General features: G+C 39.6%; 2 protein-coding genes across 7 annotated transcripts in view; both read left to right on the forward strand.

Annotated features, from left to right (window-relative positions):
* The first annotated feature begins 2964 nt into the window (after window positions 1-2964).
* Window positions 2965-6760, forward strand: Polr2k (RNA polymerase II, I and III subunit K). Of its 2 annotated transcripts, none has more exons than XM_020187365.2 (4): window positions 2965-3101; window positions 3919-3988; window positions 4312-4404; window positions 5016-6760. In XM_020187365.2, the coding sequence occupies exons 2-4, from the start codon at window positions 3928-3930 to the stop codon at window positions 5036-5038; spliced, it is 177 nt and encodes a 58-aa protein (XP_020042954.1). In that variant the 5' UTR covers window positions 2965-3101; window positions 3919-3927; the 3' UTR covers window positions 5039-6760. The 2 variants fall into 2 exon arrangements, with proteins under 2 accessions (XP_020042954.1, XP_020042955.1); XM_020187366.2 differs by having other exon boundaries at window positions 2987-3115.
* A 402-nt stretch (window positions 6761-7162) lies between these two features.
* Window positions 7163-17870, forward strand: part of Spag1 (sperm associated antigen 1) — a 53217-nt gene continuing 42509 nt past the window's right edge. For 2 of the 5 annotated variants that reach the window (XM_074068931.1, XM_074068930.1), the window contains exons 1-3: window positions 7163-7685; window positions 12052-12211; window positions 16622-16744. In XM_074068931.1, the coding sequence (XP_073925032.1) occupies window positions 16653-16744 (92 nt within the window). In that variant the 5' untranslated portion in view covers window positions 7163-7685; window positions 12052-12211; window positions 16622-16652. Of the gene's footprint in view, window positions 7686-10289; window positions 10432-12051; window positions 12212-16621; window positions 16745-17870 lie in introns of those variants that run through there. The other 3 variants (XM_074068929.1, XM_074068932.1, XM_074068933.1) reach the window with 3 other exon arrangements.

A 17870-nucleotide genomic window follows, 5' to 3' on the forward strand; every position in this document is an offset into this window, starting at 1 on the left:
CTTGTAAGGCTAAAGAAGGAAATATACACAGGATAAGAACGGAAAGGTATCAATGGCTTGGTTACCGTATCTTTGGACAAGATAATGCTTTTTGTTTTTTTAAAGTGTCTTTTGGTTTATTTTCCCATGTTTGTATAATGTAATAGATATACAGATCTTGTATTTAGATAAAAGCTATGAATAAATAAAGTGTAATGTATTCATTGTTTATACAGGCATCCCATTTTAGGCATAAACAAACACCCAATACTTTCAAATACATTTTTTAAGTACAAAATTTCAACTAAAAACATTTCCCGGCGCACAGTATATATTAAATCCCGTCCTACTGCTCTTGGCAGCTTCTTCCTGCTCTTGTAGGTCTGCTTTTCCTGGGACTGCTCCTTAAATGAAACATCCTAGTCCAGCACTTTTCTTAGATTATCATCCCGGTTTGCACAATTCTCACCAAGAACCTCAACCATCACATTAAGCCAGTAACAGCCACTACCACCCCTGTCCTCCGAGGACTCTTCTCTAGGAGCGTTTTCCACTCCGACGCCGGCCGTCCACGCGCAGCGGGAAGGTGCGGGGGGCGGGGGGACGCGCAGGGAGGGACATCACGGTGAGGCCAAGGCCGTTATCCACCAGGATCCCGCCGCAGCCGCATAGCTTGGGCCCCACCTCCCCTCCCCTCTTCCCCCGACCCCCGCCCGCCGCGAAGCTGGGACGTTTACGCATGTCCAAGACTTGGAGAAAACAAGAATATTAAGAAATTCAAAATGATTTTGGCCTTTCCAAATGCCATTGAGCCATCCTAAATGCAGCATTTTCACTCATATTTTTTTTTGTTGTTCTTTTAAGTTTTTTTATTATTGTTGTATCGGGGGTACATTGTGACATTTACAAAAGTTCTTACAATATTATAGTTGAATTCACCCTCGCCATCATTCTCCTTTATCCCTTCCCCCAATTCCTGGAATATCTGAGGACATTTTATTACCAGTGAAGAATAAAAGAACATAACTCCTTTATATTGTTTAAGCAGTAATTTTCATCCCTCCTTGCTCGAAAAGGGCAAAAACATACCTAGTAAAATGAAGGTTGCATTAAACTTTACTTATATACTCAAAATATAAACTATTGGGTTTATATTTTTATATTTACATCAGTCTTTTACTTTTTTTTTTTTCTTCCTATTCTTGGATCAGGCTTCCATCATTGACTCAGAATTCTGAAAGCCACCTGCTTTTCACACGATCTAATGCTTCCTTTTGGGACCATCCAATAAAATATAGTGGAAGATTTTCCAGTGATCGTGATATCTTAGCTATATAGATATGCACAAGGATAAAGGAAAGACAGAGATTCAGGGGGAAAATAGCATCTTGCATCCCCATAACCATATTGTAAAGAGCTAAGAGCCCTAGTGTCCAGGATGGTAAGACAACTACCCTCGTTAGGAGACAGCAATGCAGTAATGTCTGGAATGTAGTAAGTTCTCAAGAAGTCAACTGTTATAATTAGTAATAGGAGAGCTTCCATGGTGGTCCTCAAACTACTGGTTCCTACTGAGAGGAAAGAGGGTGCTGGATTGGGAACTAATACCAACATGAACACTTGTGGAATTCTGGATCTCCTTTCTATGACTAGTCATTGCCCCTCCATTCTTTAGGGTCCCAAGATCCATTCTGATCTCTACAGGTTGTTTTGTGCTAGAATCATCTTGATACTTGAATGGAAGAGTTAAAATCCAGAACGGCTTTCAAATATTAAAGTTTCACTTTTGGGATCATGCCATCATCTTTCTCCTACGAGAACAATGGTTTTATCCAATATTTCTTGTAGAGAAGTTTATTGTGCCTTTTGTATTGGATTACCTCTTCTTTTTGATTGAGAGAAGTACTTTGTAATAGGATTGATGGACAAAATATTTATGCTTTGTTAGCCTGTGTGTGGTGGTAGAAGCAGGAAACTTCCATTTCCCTGAAAATTTCTGTTAATTATTATTATTGTTATTTGTGGTGCGGGGGATGAACCCATAACCTTGTGCATGTTAGGCAAACACACTACCACTAAGCTACACCCTCAGCCTTAGAAAATTTTAAACTGGCATTTAGGAAGACTGGAAGGATCAAGTTAAGTCTCTCAAGCTGGTCCGTGGAGACTGAACCACAGTGTGAATTCCTGGAAGTGAAAGGAAGCTTAAAGTTCTCAAATGGCAGGATGGAGAACTGGAAAGAAGTATTGCTGCAACGTATGATACAAAAGACACAGTGCACATCGGGAGAAAGCAAGCCTGATTCTTTGATTAACCTTATTAAAAGTTGATAGTTATTTTTATTTGAATAACATCATTTCCCTCGCCTTGCTTCTAATATAAATATCAGCCGTGAAAGGAGTGTAAATGTTCTGACCCCAAGAGATACATTCATCTCCTTGAAATTTTGATCTTTAAAAGAGCGCACCTGCACTGAATAGATCATTTTGGAGGGAAGATCCGGGGAGAACGAAAGTTACCCAAATCCGTTGGCCTTGAGCGGCAGGAATGGTGTAGCTGACCTAGGGCAGGCCTTCGCTTTAAAACAACGAAAGGAGTGGAAGAGAGGGGATGACAGAAGCCTAGGGAGGGGACCTGGAAACCAAAACGAAATCCCGCCCTGCCTCAGCACAGGCATCCAACAATCTGAAAAACATAATGCAGAGTGTCTCACACGTGGAAATCATGGGTGCAGTCGGTCGTGCAACGGCTGCTTTGGGATTCTCCGGGCACTAGTCCGCTCCGTTTCTGCTCTAATTCTCTGCCCTGCCGGAAGTGCTATTTCTTACCAACTTTGCTACTCAGAAACACAAACCTCCTTCGATTTTCAGAACTGTCTAAAAGCTTTGCTTTCCTGAAAAGCGAAATTTGCTAGGGGCGAAAGAAATTCTAGACCACAGCTGCTAGACAAGACACCAGCTTCCTCGCCTTGGCGAAGCGCGTTTCCCCAGCAGGTCAAGGCGGAAGGGGCGGAGACTCCACGTTGCGTCATACACCAGCACCGGAAGTTGGTAGCGTCTCTGCGGCGAGAGGAGATCGTGGAGTAGTTTTTTTGTGCTGCGTACGTGGGACAGACGTTGAGGTAGAGAATTGGTGGTGGGTATTTTGGCTTAAACTAAGAGGACTCTAAGAGGGGTTAAAAAGATCCCGAATTGGCGGGGCGAGGATGGCTCAAGTCTGTAATTCTAACTACTTGGGAGGCTGAGACCGGGAGGATCGTGGTTGGAGGTCAGCCTGGACAAATAGTTCGTGAGACCCCCCTCCCCCCGCCTCCAATCTCCTAAATAACCAGATTAAGATAGAATGGAGGTGTGGTTCACGTGGTAGAGCTCCTGATTTGGAAGCGTGAGGTGCTGAGTTCAAATTCCAGTCTCCCTCCCACCAACGGAAAAAAAAATTCCGGGTTGGGTTAGTGTCAAGATGCTGAATGGAGGTCGTGCTGTCGGTTCTTTGGTTTCGTTTAATTTAGCTGTTTTGCCACTGGGCATCATCGCATTATTTAGCAAATTTTTTGGGCTATCTCCAGCTAAAGTTTGGAAAACTGAAACTAGTGTTAAATGAGAACGTGAGCTTTACAGTCAGTTCTGAATCCCTTTGCCTTTTAGTAGCTGAGTTACAATGTGCAAATTAACTTCTCTGACCCTGTTTCTTCATCTGTAAAGTAAGAGTGTACCTCCTAGGATTGTTGGGAATATTATAATCAAATAACATGTGTGAAGTATTTATTATTGTGTGTAGTTTGGGGTGAGTCCTCAATCCTTTGTGTATTTCATCCTTTAGACCTCAAAAGTACAGACTAGGAATTTGGATCATTTTAGTTTCTCCTGAGAAAAATGGGGCTTGGTTGGATTTGTGAGAAGCCCCTTTGAGATATTCAGTATTTGAGTCTGTGATTTCAGGAGCTAACAATGGACACCCAGAAGGACGTTCAACCCCCAAAGCAGCAGCCAATGATCTATATCTGTGGAGGTAAGAGTAGCACTGGAAGTAAGGGTATTTTACTTAGGTTTTTTGAAATCATTTTATTTATCCTTTTCCTTAACTGAGTACTGGTCTTCAAAGCCATAAAGTAGAATACTTTTACAACCATTTAACTCATTAAGATTTCATTTGGAAAAAGTGCATAACTCTTTTCTTTCCTACTTAGTAATTTAGTAATAGCAGCATACCCTTGGAATTGAGTATATTTTAGTGCTTTGGGTTGCCTTGCATGAGCAAATATGATTAAAATAATTTGCTTCCCTGTGATGTTTTCCTTTTTATGCATTGAGCAAATATATTTTCTTTTCTAGAATGTCACACAGAAAATGAAATAAAATCCAGGGATCCAATCAGATGCAGAGAATGTGGATACAGAATAATGTACAAGAAAAGGACTAAAAGATGTATCCTTTTAACTATGCTTTCTAAATCTGAGGAGGAAAGGAAGACTAATGCTTGGGTTGATACAGACTAAGTTACAATAAAAATAGTAATGAGGTTTGTATTACTTTTTAAGGAAATAAACATGGTTAGTATTTTCATAGACTAGTGTATAGGCTGTAATTTAAACAGTTAATTTTGGTTCTCATAAGTGTATTTTTCAGGGATTCTGTATTTATAGAAGTATTCAATCTACAGTTCATGGAAAACTGAATTATAGGAGAAATAAACATGTATATACTACCCAGTGAAAAAAGTGGGGCCTACCAGTTATCCCAAATACAGAGAGCAAATTGTTTTGTGAAAGCTAACAAATTCTTAAAAAGCAACAAGTTATCTTTAGCAATGCTTCAGTGTTTTTTGCTGCATTGGTCTTTTATATCATGGAAATGATACTAATGAAAATTGAATTTTTTTAAAGATAATCTCCAATTGTCATAGTGAATTCTGGTCTTTTGTTCATTTTATATTAAATAACAGACTAGCTTATTGCAAAGAGAAAGTGTGATTTGGAAACCTTAAATCTCATATAATTTATAAGTATTGTCTTTGTCCTTAACTCGGTTTAACATAGTGGTGGTTTTTGATGCTCGATGAAATGTGGAAACTAAGAAGTGTCTTCAGGGTTTCTCATTGTATAGGTTTCGATTTAGTATCCTTATCTTAAGATGAATACAATTGTACATAGAATTTCATTTAAAAATGAGATTTTTGTTTAGATATATTTTAATACTTTGTATAAAGAAAATTTGTTTAATTATATGATTTTATTGTACATGTAATCTGGTTCACAATGAAGAGTAAAATTGCTTCTTCAAACTATGCTTTTAATCAAGCCTTGTTAAAAATGCAGATTTCTAGAGTCCTCCAAAGGTCTGATTAAATAAGTTCCTTGAAAACCACTATTCTGTGTTACCAGCTGTTTGTAAACTAGCATCATTTGGTGCAGAGTGTGCCATTGTATTTGCTGTGATTGTAAAGTTATGAGAAACTCAGAAATAATAGATGAACTCAGAATTGAATAGATAACATAAAGAGCTGGCTGAGAAGAAGGTTAAAACAAGTTGCTTCTTCACATATACAGGTACACACACATCTCCCCCACCTTCCTGAAATAAGTCAAGGTAGAGTGGTTACTTGAGCAGAGGATTGAGAAAGCCCTAGGGAGACGAAGGAGAGGCGCATTACTGAAATAGGGAAAATAGCCAGTGTAAAAGCTCTGGGGTGGAATGTGAAGCCTGTCTTGTTCCCACTTTAGAATGAAGCCCATGTAACTCAACTTTGGAAACGGTGAGATAGTGGGAAGAGGATAGCTCACTTAAGGTGTTTGTGATGGGAAACCATTGGAACAATAAGCAGGAGAGTGACATGGTATATAACCTAAAAAAGTTGTTCGGGTTATATGAGAATGGACTATGTTAGGGACAGGTAGTAGCAAAGAAAACACTTCAATGGCCACGTGTACTAGTTAAGGCCAATGATAATGGCTGAGCCAGGATGGCAGCTATGGAGGGATATGTTTTGAAGTTGAGTCAGTAAGGATCTTTGATGGATTGGATAGTAAAGAGCTCAGTAAACAGTATGGGCTTTGGTGTAAGGCTCTGGATCCAAATATCCACACTGTCCCTGTTAGCTGGCTATGTGACCTTGCAAGGATGTGTCTTGTTTCTTGCATGCAGTATATTTTGTCTTTATGAAGACTGTCTGTGGTGGTAAATTGTATTTGCCCACATAGTCTGTTTCCTGCAATTTGCTTTTTGTCTTGCTTGTTTATTCAGTATAAATGTATATACAGTTATAACCAGAAGAAAATATTGTAAAAAAATAATTACAAGGCATGTGGGATTACAACCAATTCCCAAATAGAGGGTTTATTTCTCTGCTGGAAATACAATGATGGGAAATTACGTTGACTGAATGAGCCTTAGGGCATAATTTTGAAGGAAGTTTGCTGGCTGGAGTAAGGTGTGAAGACTTTACGGGACCTGGAGCATGTGATGGTGTTTCTTGGGACAAAAAATTTATTAAGGTAACAAGGATTATTCTACATTTTGAGTCTATGTCTATAAACATGCAAATTTAACATTCTCCAGTACTGGCAATGGAAACAAAGTACTGTAAGTTTAACAGCGTGAGCATTAGAATTTTTACCAACAGTCCTGGCTACCAGACTGTAGGTCTGTAATGTAAGGGCAAAAGGGGAAGAGAAGTGTTTTATTGGATCCTGAATGTGCTAGGTTCATACAGGTGCTTTGTTCATCCTCTGTTTTAACTAGTCTGCAATTTATTTAAAACTGAAATAAATTTGTCCACAAATGATTTCTAGTGTTTTATTCCTCTGAATTGTATTACATCTTACCTTTGTGTCTGTAGCACCAGTAGGGTGCCTATCATAAGTAGCATCCACAAGATGTTGGAATGCGTGAAAAAGAGGGAAGAGGTAAGTATATGTATGTTGTAATTCAGACTCTGAAGTTTAGTTAGGTCTCGGAGTAGATATCACTTAACAGTCCAGGATGACCGAACAGAAAGAGCGTTGTAACTCAAAATAAAAAGGAGCTGAAGGCAACCCTCACTCTTCCATCCTAATGCTCCAGCGGACCTTTGGGCGGGGTGAGGCGGGGCTTGGGGGGGTGGGATGCTGTGTGGCCAATCGGCGGAAGGCAGGGAAGGGGCAGCCAATCGCACAGGGGCTGGTCTCCGCCCCGCGGCGGTGACTCGGGCCCTGGGGTCTCGGCTGCGTTAGCGCGCTTCCCTCGGTACCTGCGGCGCAGGCTGGGCGTGGGGCCTGAGGAGCCGTGAGTGCTGGGGCGTACCTGCCGTTAGGGACGGCGTCTGTGTTGTAGCAGGGGCCTGGGAGCCGGGTGGAAGCGGAAAAGCACTTGCACGTGAGCTGGAGCAAGAGGGGCGTGCTCCTGGGCCGGGGGACAAAAGGAGGCTTTCTAGGTCGCTGCCGACTGCTGGAAGTTGGCTCCCGGAGCCGGCCAACCGCACAGGCCCTGGTGACCAGAGCCGGGTTGGGAGAGCGGTTGTGGGCCGGCTTAGAGCTCCCAGGCCACGCCCTGACCCTGCCGCGCCGTACATAGAAACGGTTGCCAGGCTGCAGGACGCGTTTCCTTCCGGTCGCCGACGGCGGAGGACGCGCGTCCCTCTGTGGATGCTGGGAAGGAGCCGCCTGGCTGGGACCACCCCCGAGGTTTCGCGTTGCTAGGGTACCGCTGGACAAGGGCTGCTTGCACTGCAGGTATTAACTGATAAACTGATCAGGAAATATGGGATGTGAAACTGGGTCAGAATGACGGAAGAAATTAAATACTGCTAGGACTAAAGATTTTCTTAGTCAACGACTCTGCAAAGAAATGTGGAAGAATTCTCAAGAGAGCAAGTGAAGTATAACTTACTTTTTGGAACTTGAGAATATTTAGTAATCTTGAGAATATCCTACAGAAAAAAAAACATGGTAGTTTTCAAGATGGATTCTCAGAAATGTTAGAATAGTATTCAGAATGAAATTTGTTTGATTAGGTAAGAGGTGAGTCTATCATGTTTTTCATTATATATATACGTCTATATGTTCATATAGAGGTATGTATTTGGGGGAGCGGTACTAAGACTTGAACTCAGAGCGTCATGCTTGTAGGGAGCCACGCCCCAGCCTTTTTTTTTTATTTTTTGGCTCTAGTTTGTTTTTAGATAGGGTGTCTGTCACTCTTTTTTGTCAGAAAGCCTGCTCTGGCTCATGCCTGTAAACCAAGCTACGCAGGAGGCAGAGATCAGGAGGATCACAGTTCGAAGCCAGCCCAAGCAAATAGTTTGTGAGACCCTATCTTGAAAAGTACTGGTGAAATGGCTCAAATGGTAGAGTGCCTGCTTAGCAAGTGTGAGGACTGGAATTCAAACCCCTGTACTACCAAAAAAATAAACCTAACAACAAAAAACTCCTGTTCTGACCACAGCCCTCCTACCTCAGCCTTCTGGTAGCTGGGACCCAGGCATGCACTGTGCTTGGCTTGTTTGAGATCGGTTTGACTAACTTCTTGCCTGGGCCTTGAACCTTGATCCTATAATGTCAGCCTCCAAGTACAGTAGCTGGGGCTAAAGGCATGCCCCATCACACCAGAACACATATTTATCCAAATTAAAATGCAAGATAAAGTCAATCAAGGTAATCTCTTTCAATCCTAGCAGATGCTTAATTCTGTCCCACAAAGATCCTCCACTCTTTGGAAAAATTTGCCCAAGGCAAATTTTCATTTTTCTTTTCTGTAACTTCCACTCTTCAGATCATCCTTTTAATGGGAGTCATTCATCATCCTGGGTCTGCAGGCATGTTGTGAAAACCACAGTTGAGTTTCATGGTCAGATTTCATCCCAAAGCTGAAGGCCTGTCATCCATACTCTGTACCCAAGTCAAAACCAGCAGGAATATGCAGAAGCTTGACAGAGTGTCCTCACTCTGCAGAGGTCTGATGATATGAGCAAACTCCCAGAGGGTAGTCACACCAAAAGAAATGCTTCTATTAATTAGACGTATTGCTGCTTCTTGTTTTTAAAATGATCTCCCAATAGGTTTTAGTGCAATGGTTTTTTGAAAAATCTTGACAGTGACTCCCAATATGAAATATATTTCACTTTGGAACCATGTGTGTTTATGAACACACATAACCCATTTACATAGACGTGAACTAAAACTTTTTATAAAACTTTTAATGTTACATGCTGGGAAGTCTTTTATTTTATTAATTCTTCCTCATAAAACAATGCTGACTGCTACTCATGAGTTGCTACCTGCAGTTTGAAAAGCACTATATGATGGTTCAGTAGGTGGGTTCTGTAGCTAGCTTGCTTTGATACATATTGTCAGTTCATTCGTTAACATGCTTATCAATAAAATGGGATTACTTATTATTACTATTTGTAGTGTTGGGGATTGGACCTAGGGCCTTCTACATGTTTGGTAAGCACTCTTACTACTGAGCTAGTCCCCCTACCCTGGGAGTAATTATTGTCCTTCACGAGAGTGATTTTGAGGTGAGATAATCTATGGCATATGGTAATTTATCTCCATAAAAGTTAGCTTATTATTGCTCTCTACATAATGTAAAACTTACCTGACATAGTAGTTAATTAAGTGAGACTATATATATATATATATATATACACACATACATACATACATCCATACGTATTCTTAGAATAGGGTTTAACTTGCATTAAGAACTACATAAATATTTGTTGCTGTTGTTACCACTATCATTAGCAGTGATCCAATTCACCAAGTATTTCTTAAGGGATGTAAAGTACTACTTATGTTAGTCCTGGCAGTCATAATACAAGGATGAATAAAGTAAGATCTTCGCACAATCTAGAATGCATATGCCATATTCTGTGGGAGGTATGTACTGGGTGCTTTAGAGTATAGTCCTGGGAGCTCTTCATTGATGGAGTGAGTGGTAGTAGGGAATGAAAAAGGAAGAAAAGCTTCAGAAAGGATATTTATGTTTGTGCTGAAACGTGAAGGGTGATTGGGATGTTAACAAACACTTAAAGTAGGTCATTCAAAATCAACACTAAAAGATAAAAAGCAGTTTAAGCACCAAAACCTGCTTTGTCATTCTATTCTAGGTTTGCTTAAGACTGAGATAATCCCTATGTAGCCCATAAAAATTTAACTTTGTCAATGTTAACTATTGTTACAAGGAGTGAGAGTTAAAAATGATTGGCCTTCCTCCTTGGGAAAAACACTCCACTTCCTTTTCACTAGGAGCTCCCAGATGACTGCTACTGTCCAAATTGAGCATTATTACATACATTAGGTTAATATCTCTTTTCCTATACTGTATTTCAGTCATGACTGCCAAAGATTGTCCATCATTGTGGGGCTTTGGAACAACAAAAACATTTAAAATTCCCATTGAACACTTAGATTTCAAGTATATTGAAAACTGTTCAGATGTTAAACACCTGGAGAAAATTCTTTGTGTGCTGAGGTAAGCATTTAAAAGTTGTCATAAGTTTCAGTATGTCAGTTTTAATTATGTTGTCATTGACTTCTAAAAATTGAAGCAACGATAGAAATATTGTAGAGCATCTTCAAATACTGAGATTGTCAGTTTTGCCCATGGTGGGTGCCAAAATAGTGGTTTTGATCCTGTGATTGGTTTAGAGAGTCTGGCTGGATCTACTTCCAGCATGAGACTTAGGCTAATTAATATCCAGAGGGCATTTTTCTTGCTTCCTTCCCATTTTCTAGGAAAAGGTAAAGCAGCTGTGAAAGCAGCCATCTGGAGGAAAGGTTTTCTTACCAGCCTACTGACAGAGTTCTTTGGCATTTTCTCTTTCCTGTCTTTTGACAACAAAGGAGAGTAACTCACTGCAGGTTGATCACGTGGATGATGGTGGGGCGGCCTGAAATTAATTATCAGAATGCAGTTAATTAGGGCCTTCCCAGAGTAGAACCCATGGTGGAGGTTGTCAGACTTTAATACATATCAGATGTGGTTGTCAGGGTCTCATTCTTAGGGATTGTACTTCAGGAAATCTGGGCTAGGGAACAAAAATGTGTTTTTAACAGTCCAGGGGACTGATTGTTTAGGTGTAGGGGTCAAGGAATCCACTTGAAGAAACACTGTCCTATGAGGTACCAACCTGGGACACTTATTTTGCATTTCTTGAGCTGTTTTCATCTGAAGGACAGAGTTCTGTTGCAGAAGCACCTGTGGGGCATGAACCCTCCTTTCAGGATGCAGTAGCTTTGCTGTGACTCTCCAGTGGTTCTTCTGTTCCTTTTCTTTGACTCTCTTCTTACCACGGCGGCTTTTCTTTTATCTCCTTCATCACCATTATCCTCCTGTCATCCCTCCCAGAGCTGATATAATATCCTCATCATTTCTGGAATGGAAAGATGAAAAGTCTTATCATTGTTTTTCTCATCAGAATGTTATTAATATTTGTCAAGGACTGATAAAAAAATAAGTTTTGAAGCCACAGTTATAATTAATGTTGGTTCCAAGAAATTCTATGACTAGCCTAATTAAGTTATATTGTATTGCCTTCCAATTGTATAAAAGTGAATTTGGAAATGAGATTTATTTGTAATTTTTTTTAGAAATTTAAGAGTGAACAGACCTACAAGAGAAGGGGAAAGAAATGATTTTCTTTAAAAACAGACCAGATACCTCCATTTAGCTCTTTAAGAAAGGAATTCTGGGGCTGGTGGCATGGCTCAAGCAGCAGAGTGCCTTTTGGCAAGCACAAAGCCCTGAGTTCAAACCCCAGTACCAGAAAAAAAAAAGAAAAAAAAATTAAGGAAAGGAATTCTGTTTCTTGAGTGGTTGAATTTAGGGTTGTTTTCTCTAAGCTGTTTCTCTGCCATTTTCTTCATATCCCTTTCCCCCTTTAAAAAATTGAACTCTGAGCAGAAACTCCTTGTTGAAAAGGAAGCACATATTCTTTCTCTGCTTTTCTCCAATATTAAATTTCCAATATGTGTTTAAAATTGCCTTCCGTAGCCCTTGTGATCTCCTCAGAATCTCTGGGCTCCACAGAACCCAGCTTGGTCTAGAGGGCCTCTGAGTAGGTGCTAACTCTAAATTATAATTTCTTTTAAGGTCGGGGGAGGAAGGATATTATCCTGAACTTACAGAATTTTGTGATAAGCGCCTTAGAGGCTTGGCTCCTGAAAGTAGAGCTTTGAGGAAAGATAAGCCTGCAGCAACAGCATCCAGTTTTACAGCAGAAGAATGGGAAAAAATCGACGGTGATATAAAGGTAGGGAATGACAGCAGGTTTCAATAGATATTGTTAGTGACATTGTATATATGTCTATTTCATGTACCTGAAATCCTTGTTACTAAAAGCAGTAAAGAGCTCTTAGTGCTGATAACTTAGGAAGTTTTGATTGCTTATTAAACTCAGAAAAATACTGTGAATTTGAGTGTGTGAACATATTTCAAAGAGCTGAATAATATCCAGACTTAAAGGGGTCATAATTTAATCTGCATATATAAATGACCTGTTGATGAGCAAACTGTGAAAATGTTTTCCAAAGTGGCTGTACAGTTGCGCAGCCCTGCTAGCAATGTATGAAATTTTCACTTGCTTTTCATCCTGATCAACATTTAATATTGTCAGTTTTGTTAACGGTAGTCATTTAATGGTATCTCATTGTAGTTTTGATTTGTATATCCCTAATGATTAAGAATACCTCTAAATTTGCCAACTCTGTATCTTATGTGAAATGTCCTCAAATCTTTTCCCTGCTTAAAAATTGGTTGTACTTTTATTACTGAGTTATAAAATACATTTATTAGACACAGTTTTACAAATAATTTCTGATACTCTCTGGCTACATTTTTTAACTATAAAGTAGCCTTTGAAAGGGCAAATGTTGGGAACTTAAAAAACTAAATTCTCTCAAAATCAACGAACCAATAAAGAAATGGGCAAGTGAACTAAACAGAACTTTCTCAAAAGAAGAAATTCAAATGGCCAAAAAACACATGAAAAAATGCTCACCATCTCTAGCAATAAAGGAAATGCAAATTAAAACCACACTAAGATTCCACCTCACCCCTGTTAGAATAGCCATTATCAGCAACACCACCAACAACAGGTGTTGGCGAGGATGCGGGGAAAAAGGAACCCTCTTACACTGTTGGTGGGAATGTAAACCTAGTACAACCACTCTGGAAAAAAATGTGGAGGCTACTTAAAAAGCTAGACATTGATCTACCATTTGATCCAGCAATACCACTCTTGGGGATATACCCAAAAGACTGTGACACAGGTTACTCCAGAGGCACCTGCACACCCATGTTTATTGCAGCACTATTCACAATAGCCAAGTTATGGAAACAGCCAAGATGCCCCACCACCGACGAATGGATTAAGAAAATGTGGTATCTATACACAATGGAATTTTATGCAGCCATGAAGAAGAACGAAATGTTATCATTCACTGGTAAATGGATGGAATTGGAGAACATCATTCTGAGTGAGGTTAGCCTGGCCCAAAAGACCAAAAATCATATGTTCTCCCTCATATGTGGACATTAGATCAAGGGCAAACACAACAAGGGGATTGGACTTTGAGCACATGATAAAAGCTTTAGCGCACAAGGGAGGTGTGAGGATGGGTAAGACACCTAAAAAATTAGCTAGCATTTGTTGCCCTTAACGCAGAGAAACTAAAGCAGATACCTTAAAAGCAACTGAGGCCAATAGGAAAAGGGGACCAGGAACTAGAGAAAAGGTGAGATCAAAAAGAATTACCTAGAAGGTAACACCCATGCACAAGAAATTAATGTGAGTCAACTCCCTGTATAGCTATCCTTATCTCAACCAGTGAAAACCCTCGTTCCTTCCTATTATGGCTTATACTCTCTCTATAACAAAATTAGAAATAAGGGCAAAATAGTTTCTGCTGGGTATTGAGGGGGTGGGGGGAGAGGGAGGGGGCAGAGTGGGTGGTAAGGGAGGGGGGGTGGGGGCAGGGGGGAGAAATGACCCAAGCCTTGTATGCACATATGAATAAAAAAAAAGAAAAAAGAAATAGGCAAAAAAAAAAAATCTATGCATTAAAAAAAAAAAAAAAGAAAGGGCAAATGTTTTAATTTTCATGAAATCTTTGACTAATCCAAGATCCCTAGTTTTCTTCTAGAAAGTTTATGGTTTTAGCTCTTAGGTTTGTGATCCGTTTTGTTTTGTTTTCTGGATAATAGTATACATATCCAGTTGTTTAATGAAAGATTATCTTTTTCCCATTGAGCTTCTTGGTAGAGTGGTCAAAGTCAGTTGGCCAGGTATGGCGGTTGGTTTTTGACTTCCTCTATTCTGTTTCACTGTTCTAAATGTCTGTCTATTTCTGTACTTCATTGTCTTCATTGCAGTGTTTTACAGGAAGTCTTGAAATCACACTGCAAGTCCTCCAACCTTGTCCTTCTTTCTGTAAGCTGTTTTCACCAGTCTAGGTCTTTTGCTTATCAGTTTTTACAGAATAACTTGCTTATGTTTGCATTGGGATTGTATTGACTCTATAGGTCAATTTTGGAAGAACTGACAATATTGAGGTTTCTGATCTATGAACATTGTATATTTCTCCACTTATTTAGGTCTTCTTTAATTTTTTTCTTTTGGCAGTGCTGGGGACTGAATCCTAGGCCTTCCACATGCTAAGAGTATATACTCTTCTACTGAAGAAGCCCTATGTGAGGTCTTCTCAACTTTTTATATCAGTGTCTTCAAATTTTCAGAGTATAATTTGGCATTTTATGTTATTGATATTTTAATATTTTTATTTCAGTTTTTTCCTCAAAGTCACTCCAGTTATAAAATTTATGAAATTTTATTGTAATAAGTACATATACTATAGCATTTATCTTAACTTTTTTTTCAGTGCTGAGAATTGAACCCAGGGTTTCACACATGCTAAGCAAGCATTCTACCACTGAGCAGCATCCCCAACCATCTATCTTAACCATTTTTAAAAGTACAGTTCAGTAGTGTTAAGTAGTGCTAAGTGTTAGTGGTAGCCCCTGGCACCCACAATTCTGTTTTCTGTACCTGTAAGTTTGACTATTCTAGATACTTCATATTAGTGGAATTTTAACTTAAATTTTAATTGTACATTAAGAGTTGTAATTAACTGATTTTTAAATATTGATCTTGTGTTCTAAAATCTTGTTAAATTCATGGATTCATTCTAGGAACTTTTTTGTAGATGCATTGGATTTTTTGCCTGCTATTTTTCTACTCTGGCTACCTTTTATTTATTTATTTTTTTACTTGTCTTATTAAACTGGTGGCATACACCATCATACTGGCTATTTTTCTTTCTTTTTTTTTTTTTTTTTGTAATGCCATTATGTGGTTTTGCTGGCAGAATATTGATGACCTTGGAGAAGGAGTTGGAAAGTGTTCTGTCCTCATTTAGATTGAGGTTATTTCTTCTTATTTAAGGAAGAAGTTTCTTTTTCTCCTCGTATCTCTGATCTGTATCCCCTTTTCTTCCTCCCTTCCTCTGATGTGGCTAGGACAGGTGAATACAGTTTATTGCTGAATCCCAGTACTTGTAAGAATGTCTGACAAATATTAGAACCCTCAATATATATTTGCTGAATAAGGAATGGTAGAATTTCATAGATAATAAATATTTTAATCAAATTTTTTTCTGGCATGTGTGCTAATTCAATTTAAACATTATTAAGAACCTAATGTGTGCCAAGCATGGAATCAAAGATGACATTAAGATATAGACTCTCCTCTCCAGAAATTTAGTTTGAGGAGAGAGACTGACAAACAGATAGCTAGAAATCTTTATGCTTATGTGTGAAGGAGGAGCACTTTAAGCCAACTTGAAAGTTTTAGGAAACTTGCTGAAGGGATGATGAGTAAGACCTTGCAAGACAAATAAAAGTAAGACAGGCAGCAACAACATGAATATTCCTTTTTTTTTTTTTTAAAGCAGCACTAGAGTTTGAACTCAGGGCTTCACACTTGCTAGGCAGGTGCTCTTTCTGCTTGAGCCACTCCACCAGCCCTTTTTTGGGATTTTTTTTTTTTTTTTTTTGAGAATTATTTGTCTGGGCTGGCTTCAGATTGTGATTCTTCTGATCTCCGCCTCGTGAGTAGCTAGGATTATAGTCATGAGTCATTGGCGCCCCCAAAATATCTGAGCAAAATAATTTATAGAGGAAGGATCCATTTTGTTTCAGAGTTTGAGAGGTTTCAGTCACTCAGGGCAGGGGGGACATGGTGGAGCAGTGCAGCGCACATCATGGTGACTAGGAAGCAGAGGCCCCTTATTTTGTCCTTCCCTTCTTTTACTCTGTCAGGGCTCCAGTCTAGAGGATGGTGCTGCTCACATTCAGGTTGAGTCTTCCACGCCCCCTTAGTTAATCCTTTCTGGAAACCCCTCACAGACACGCCCAGAGCTGTGCTCTGCTAATCTCTTGGGCACTTCTCAATCCAATCAAGTTGACAATCAAGATTAATGTTCACAGAAGGTAAATTTTATGTTAGGGACATTTAGTACAATTAAAAAGTAGAACAAGTGTTCCCCCAGATTGAGAAAATGGCAAGATCAAATTGTCTCCTAAAAAGTAGACTCAGGAAACTGTAATGTATAGATATTTCTAAGGTTTATCTAGTTATTTCAAACATTTTCTCTGTTCTTCTCAGAGTTGGGTGTCAGAAATTAAAAGAGAAGAAAATGCAATGCACTTTGACACTGAAACAGGTTCAGGAATGGAAGATCATTTGCCTCCAGTTCGTGGCTCCAGCAGCTCTGTTCATGTCACCAAGGTGGGCTTTTTTGGTGTGGGGTAGAGTGGGTAAGAGGAACAGGTGGTGGCTCTTGTTTAAGGGTCTGACTCGGTCTAATCGGAGTAGCCAGAGTGTGACATGTTCCAGAGAACTAGAGATGTTTTCAGCTGGTATGTAGGACCCACCTGCTTGGTTTTTTTGTTTTTGTTTTAGCAGCACTGGGGTTTGAACTCAGGGCCTCATGCTTGTGAAGCAGATGCTCAGTGGCTTGAGCCACTCCACCTGCCCTGGACTACCTACTTGAATAGGCTGTATCTTATCACTCGGCGTCAAAATGAAGCAGTGCTTTCCATTGAAGGCTTGCATCTTGGAGTTGCTGCCTTTCTTCTTTTTCCTTTTGCTGTCCTGTGTCTTCTACTTTGACAGTCTTCTCTTCTGCTTTCTGATAATTTAACCTTCCTGGACTTTTTATTTTTTTAACTTCCCTCCCTAAATTAGGAATTTTACTGGTAACTGTCTGTCATCAATGAATTCATACTTATTAATTGACAACTATGGGCTAAGTCAGAAACATTACAATGACTCATACTCAGTCTTTGCCATCAAGGAGCTTATGATCAATTAGGGTAGACAGATTTGTGGTACATTGGTTCTCAGAGTTGATCTGGGGACTCTTGAAGTCCAGGGGAGTCTAAAAGCCAATGTATGGGTTTTTTTATTTTGTTTTATTTTTGTTTTGTGTCTCTATGTTGCCCAGCTGGCCTGGAATTCCTATATAAACCCAAGTGATCCTCTTGCCTCAACCTCTCTCAAAGCTGGGATTTCGTGTACACACCACTGCACCTGGCATGCTATTTGTAAATCGTATTGGCTCTCCGTCTTCCCCAGTATGTTGACATTTGCACTGAGAGTAAAACTCTGCTGGGGTCTTAACATGAATCAAGGCAGTGGCACCACACTGTACTATTGAACACAGCAAAAGTTCCAATTTACTTTAAAATAGCTTTCATGAAACAGTAAAATGCTTGCTTTGTTAAATCTTGAGGCTCAAGGACGTGCCTTTTCAGTATTTTATGTGGCAAAATGAGAAGTAGGTGGAAAGCAGTGCACTGAGTAGTGAAATGTGATTTGTTATCTCAAGAAAAGCACTTGTAAGCTCAAGTAG

Source organism: Castor canadensis, chromosome 3 (assembly GCF_047511655.1).
Source record: "Castor canadensis chromosome 3, mCasCan1.hap1v2, whole genome shotgun sequence".
NCBI classification, from domain to species: Eukaryota; Metazoa; Chordata; class Mammalia; order Rodentia; family Castoridae; genus Castor; species Castor canadensis.

Bases quoted from the DNA above. Each gene is read 5' to 3' on its own strand.
- Polr2k (XM_020187365.2), top strand. From the start codon at position 3,928: ATGGACACCCAGAAGGACGTTCAACCCCCAAAGCAGCAGCCAATGATC. The intron at 3,989-4,311 runs GTAAGAGTAGCA...TTTCTTTTCTAG, and splicing joins AATGATCTATATCTGTGGAG to AATGTCACACAGAAAATGAA. The intron at 4,405-5,015 runs GTATCCTTTTAA...GGTTTAACATAG, and splicing joins CAAGAAAAGGACTAAAAGAT to TGGTGGTTTTTGATGCTCGA.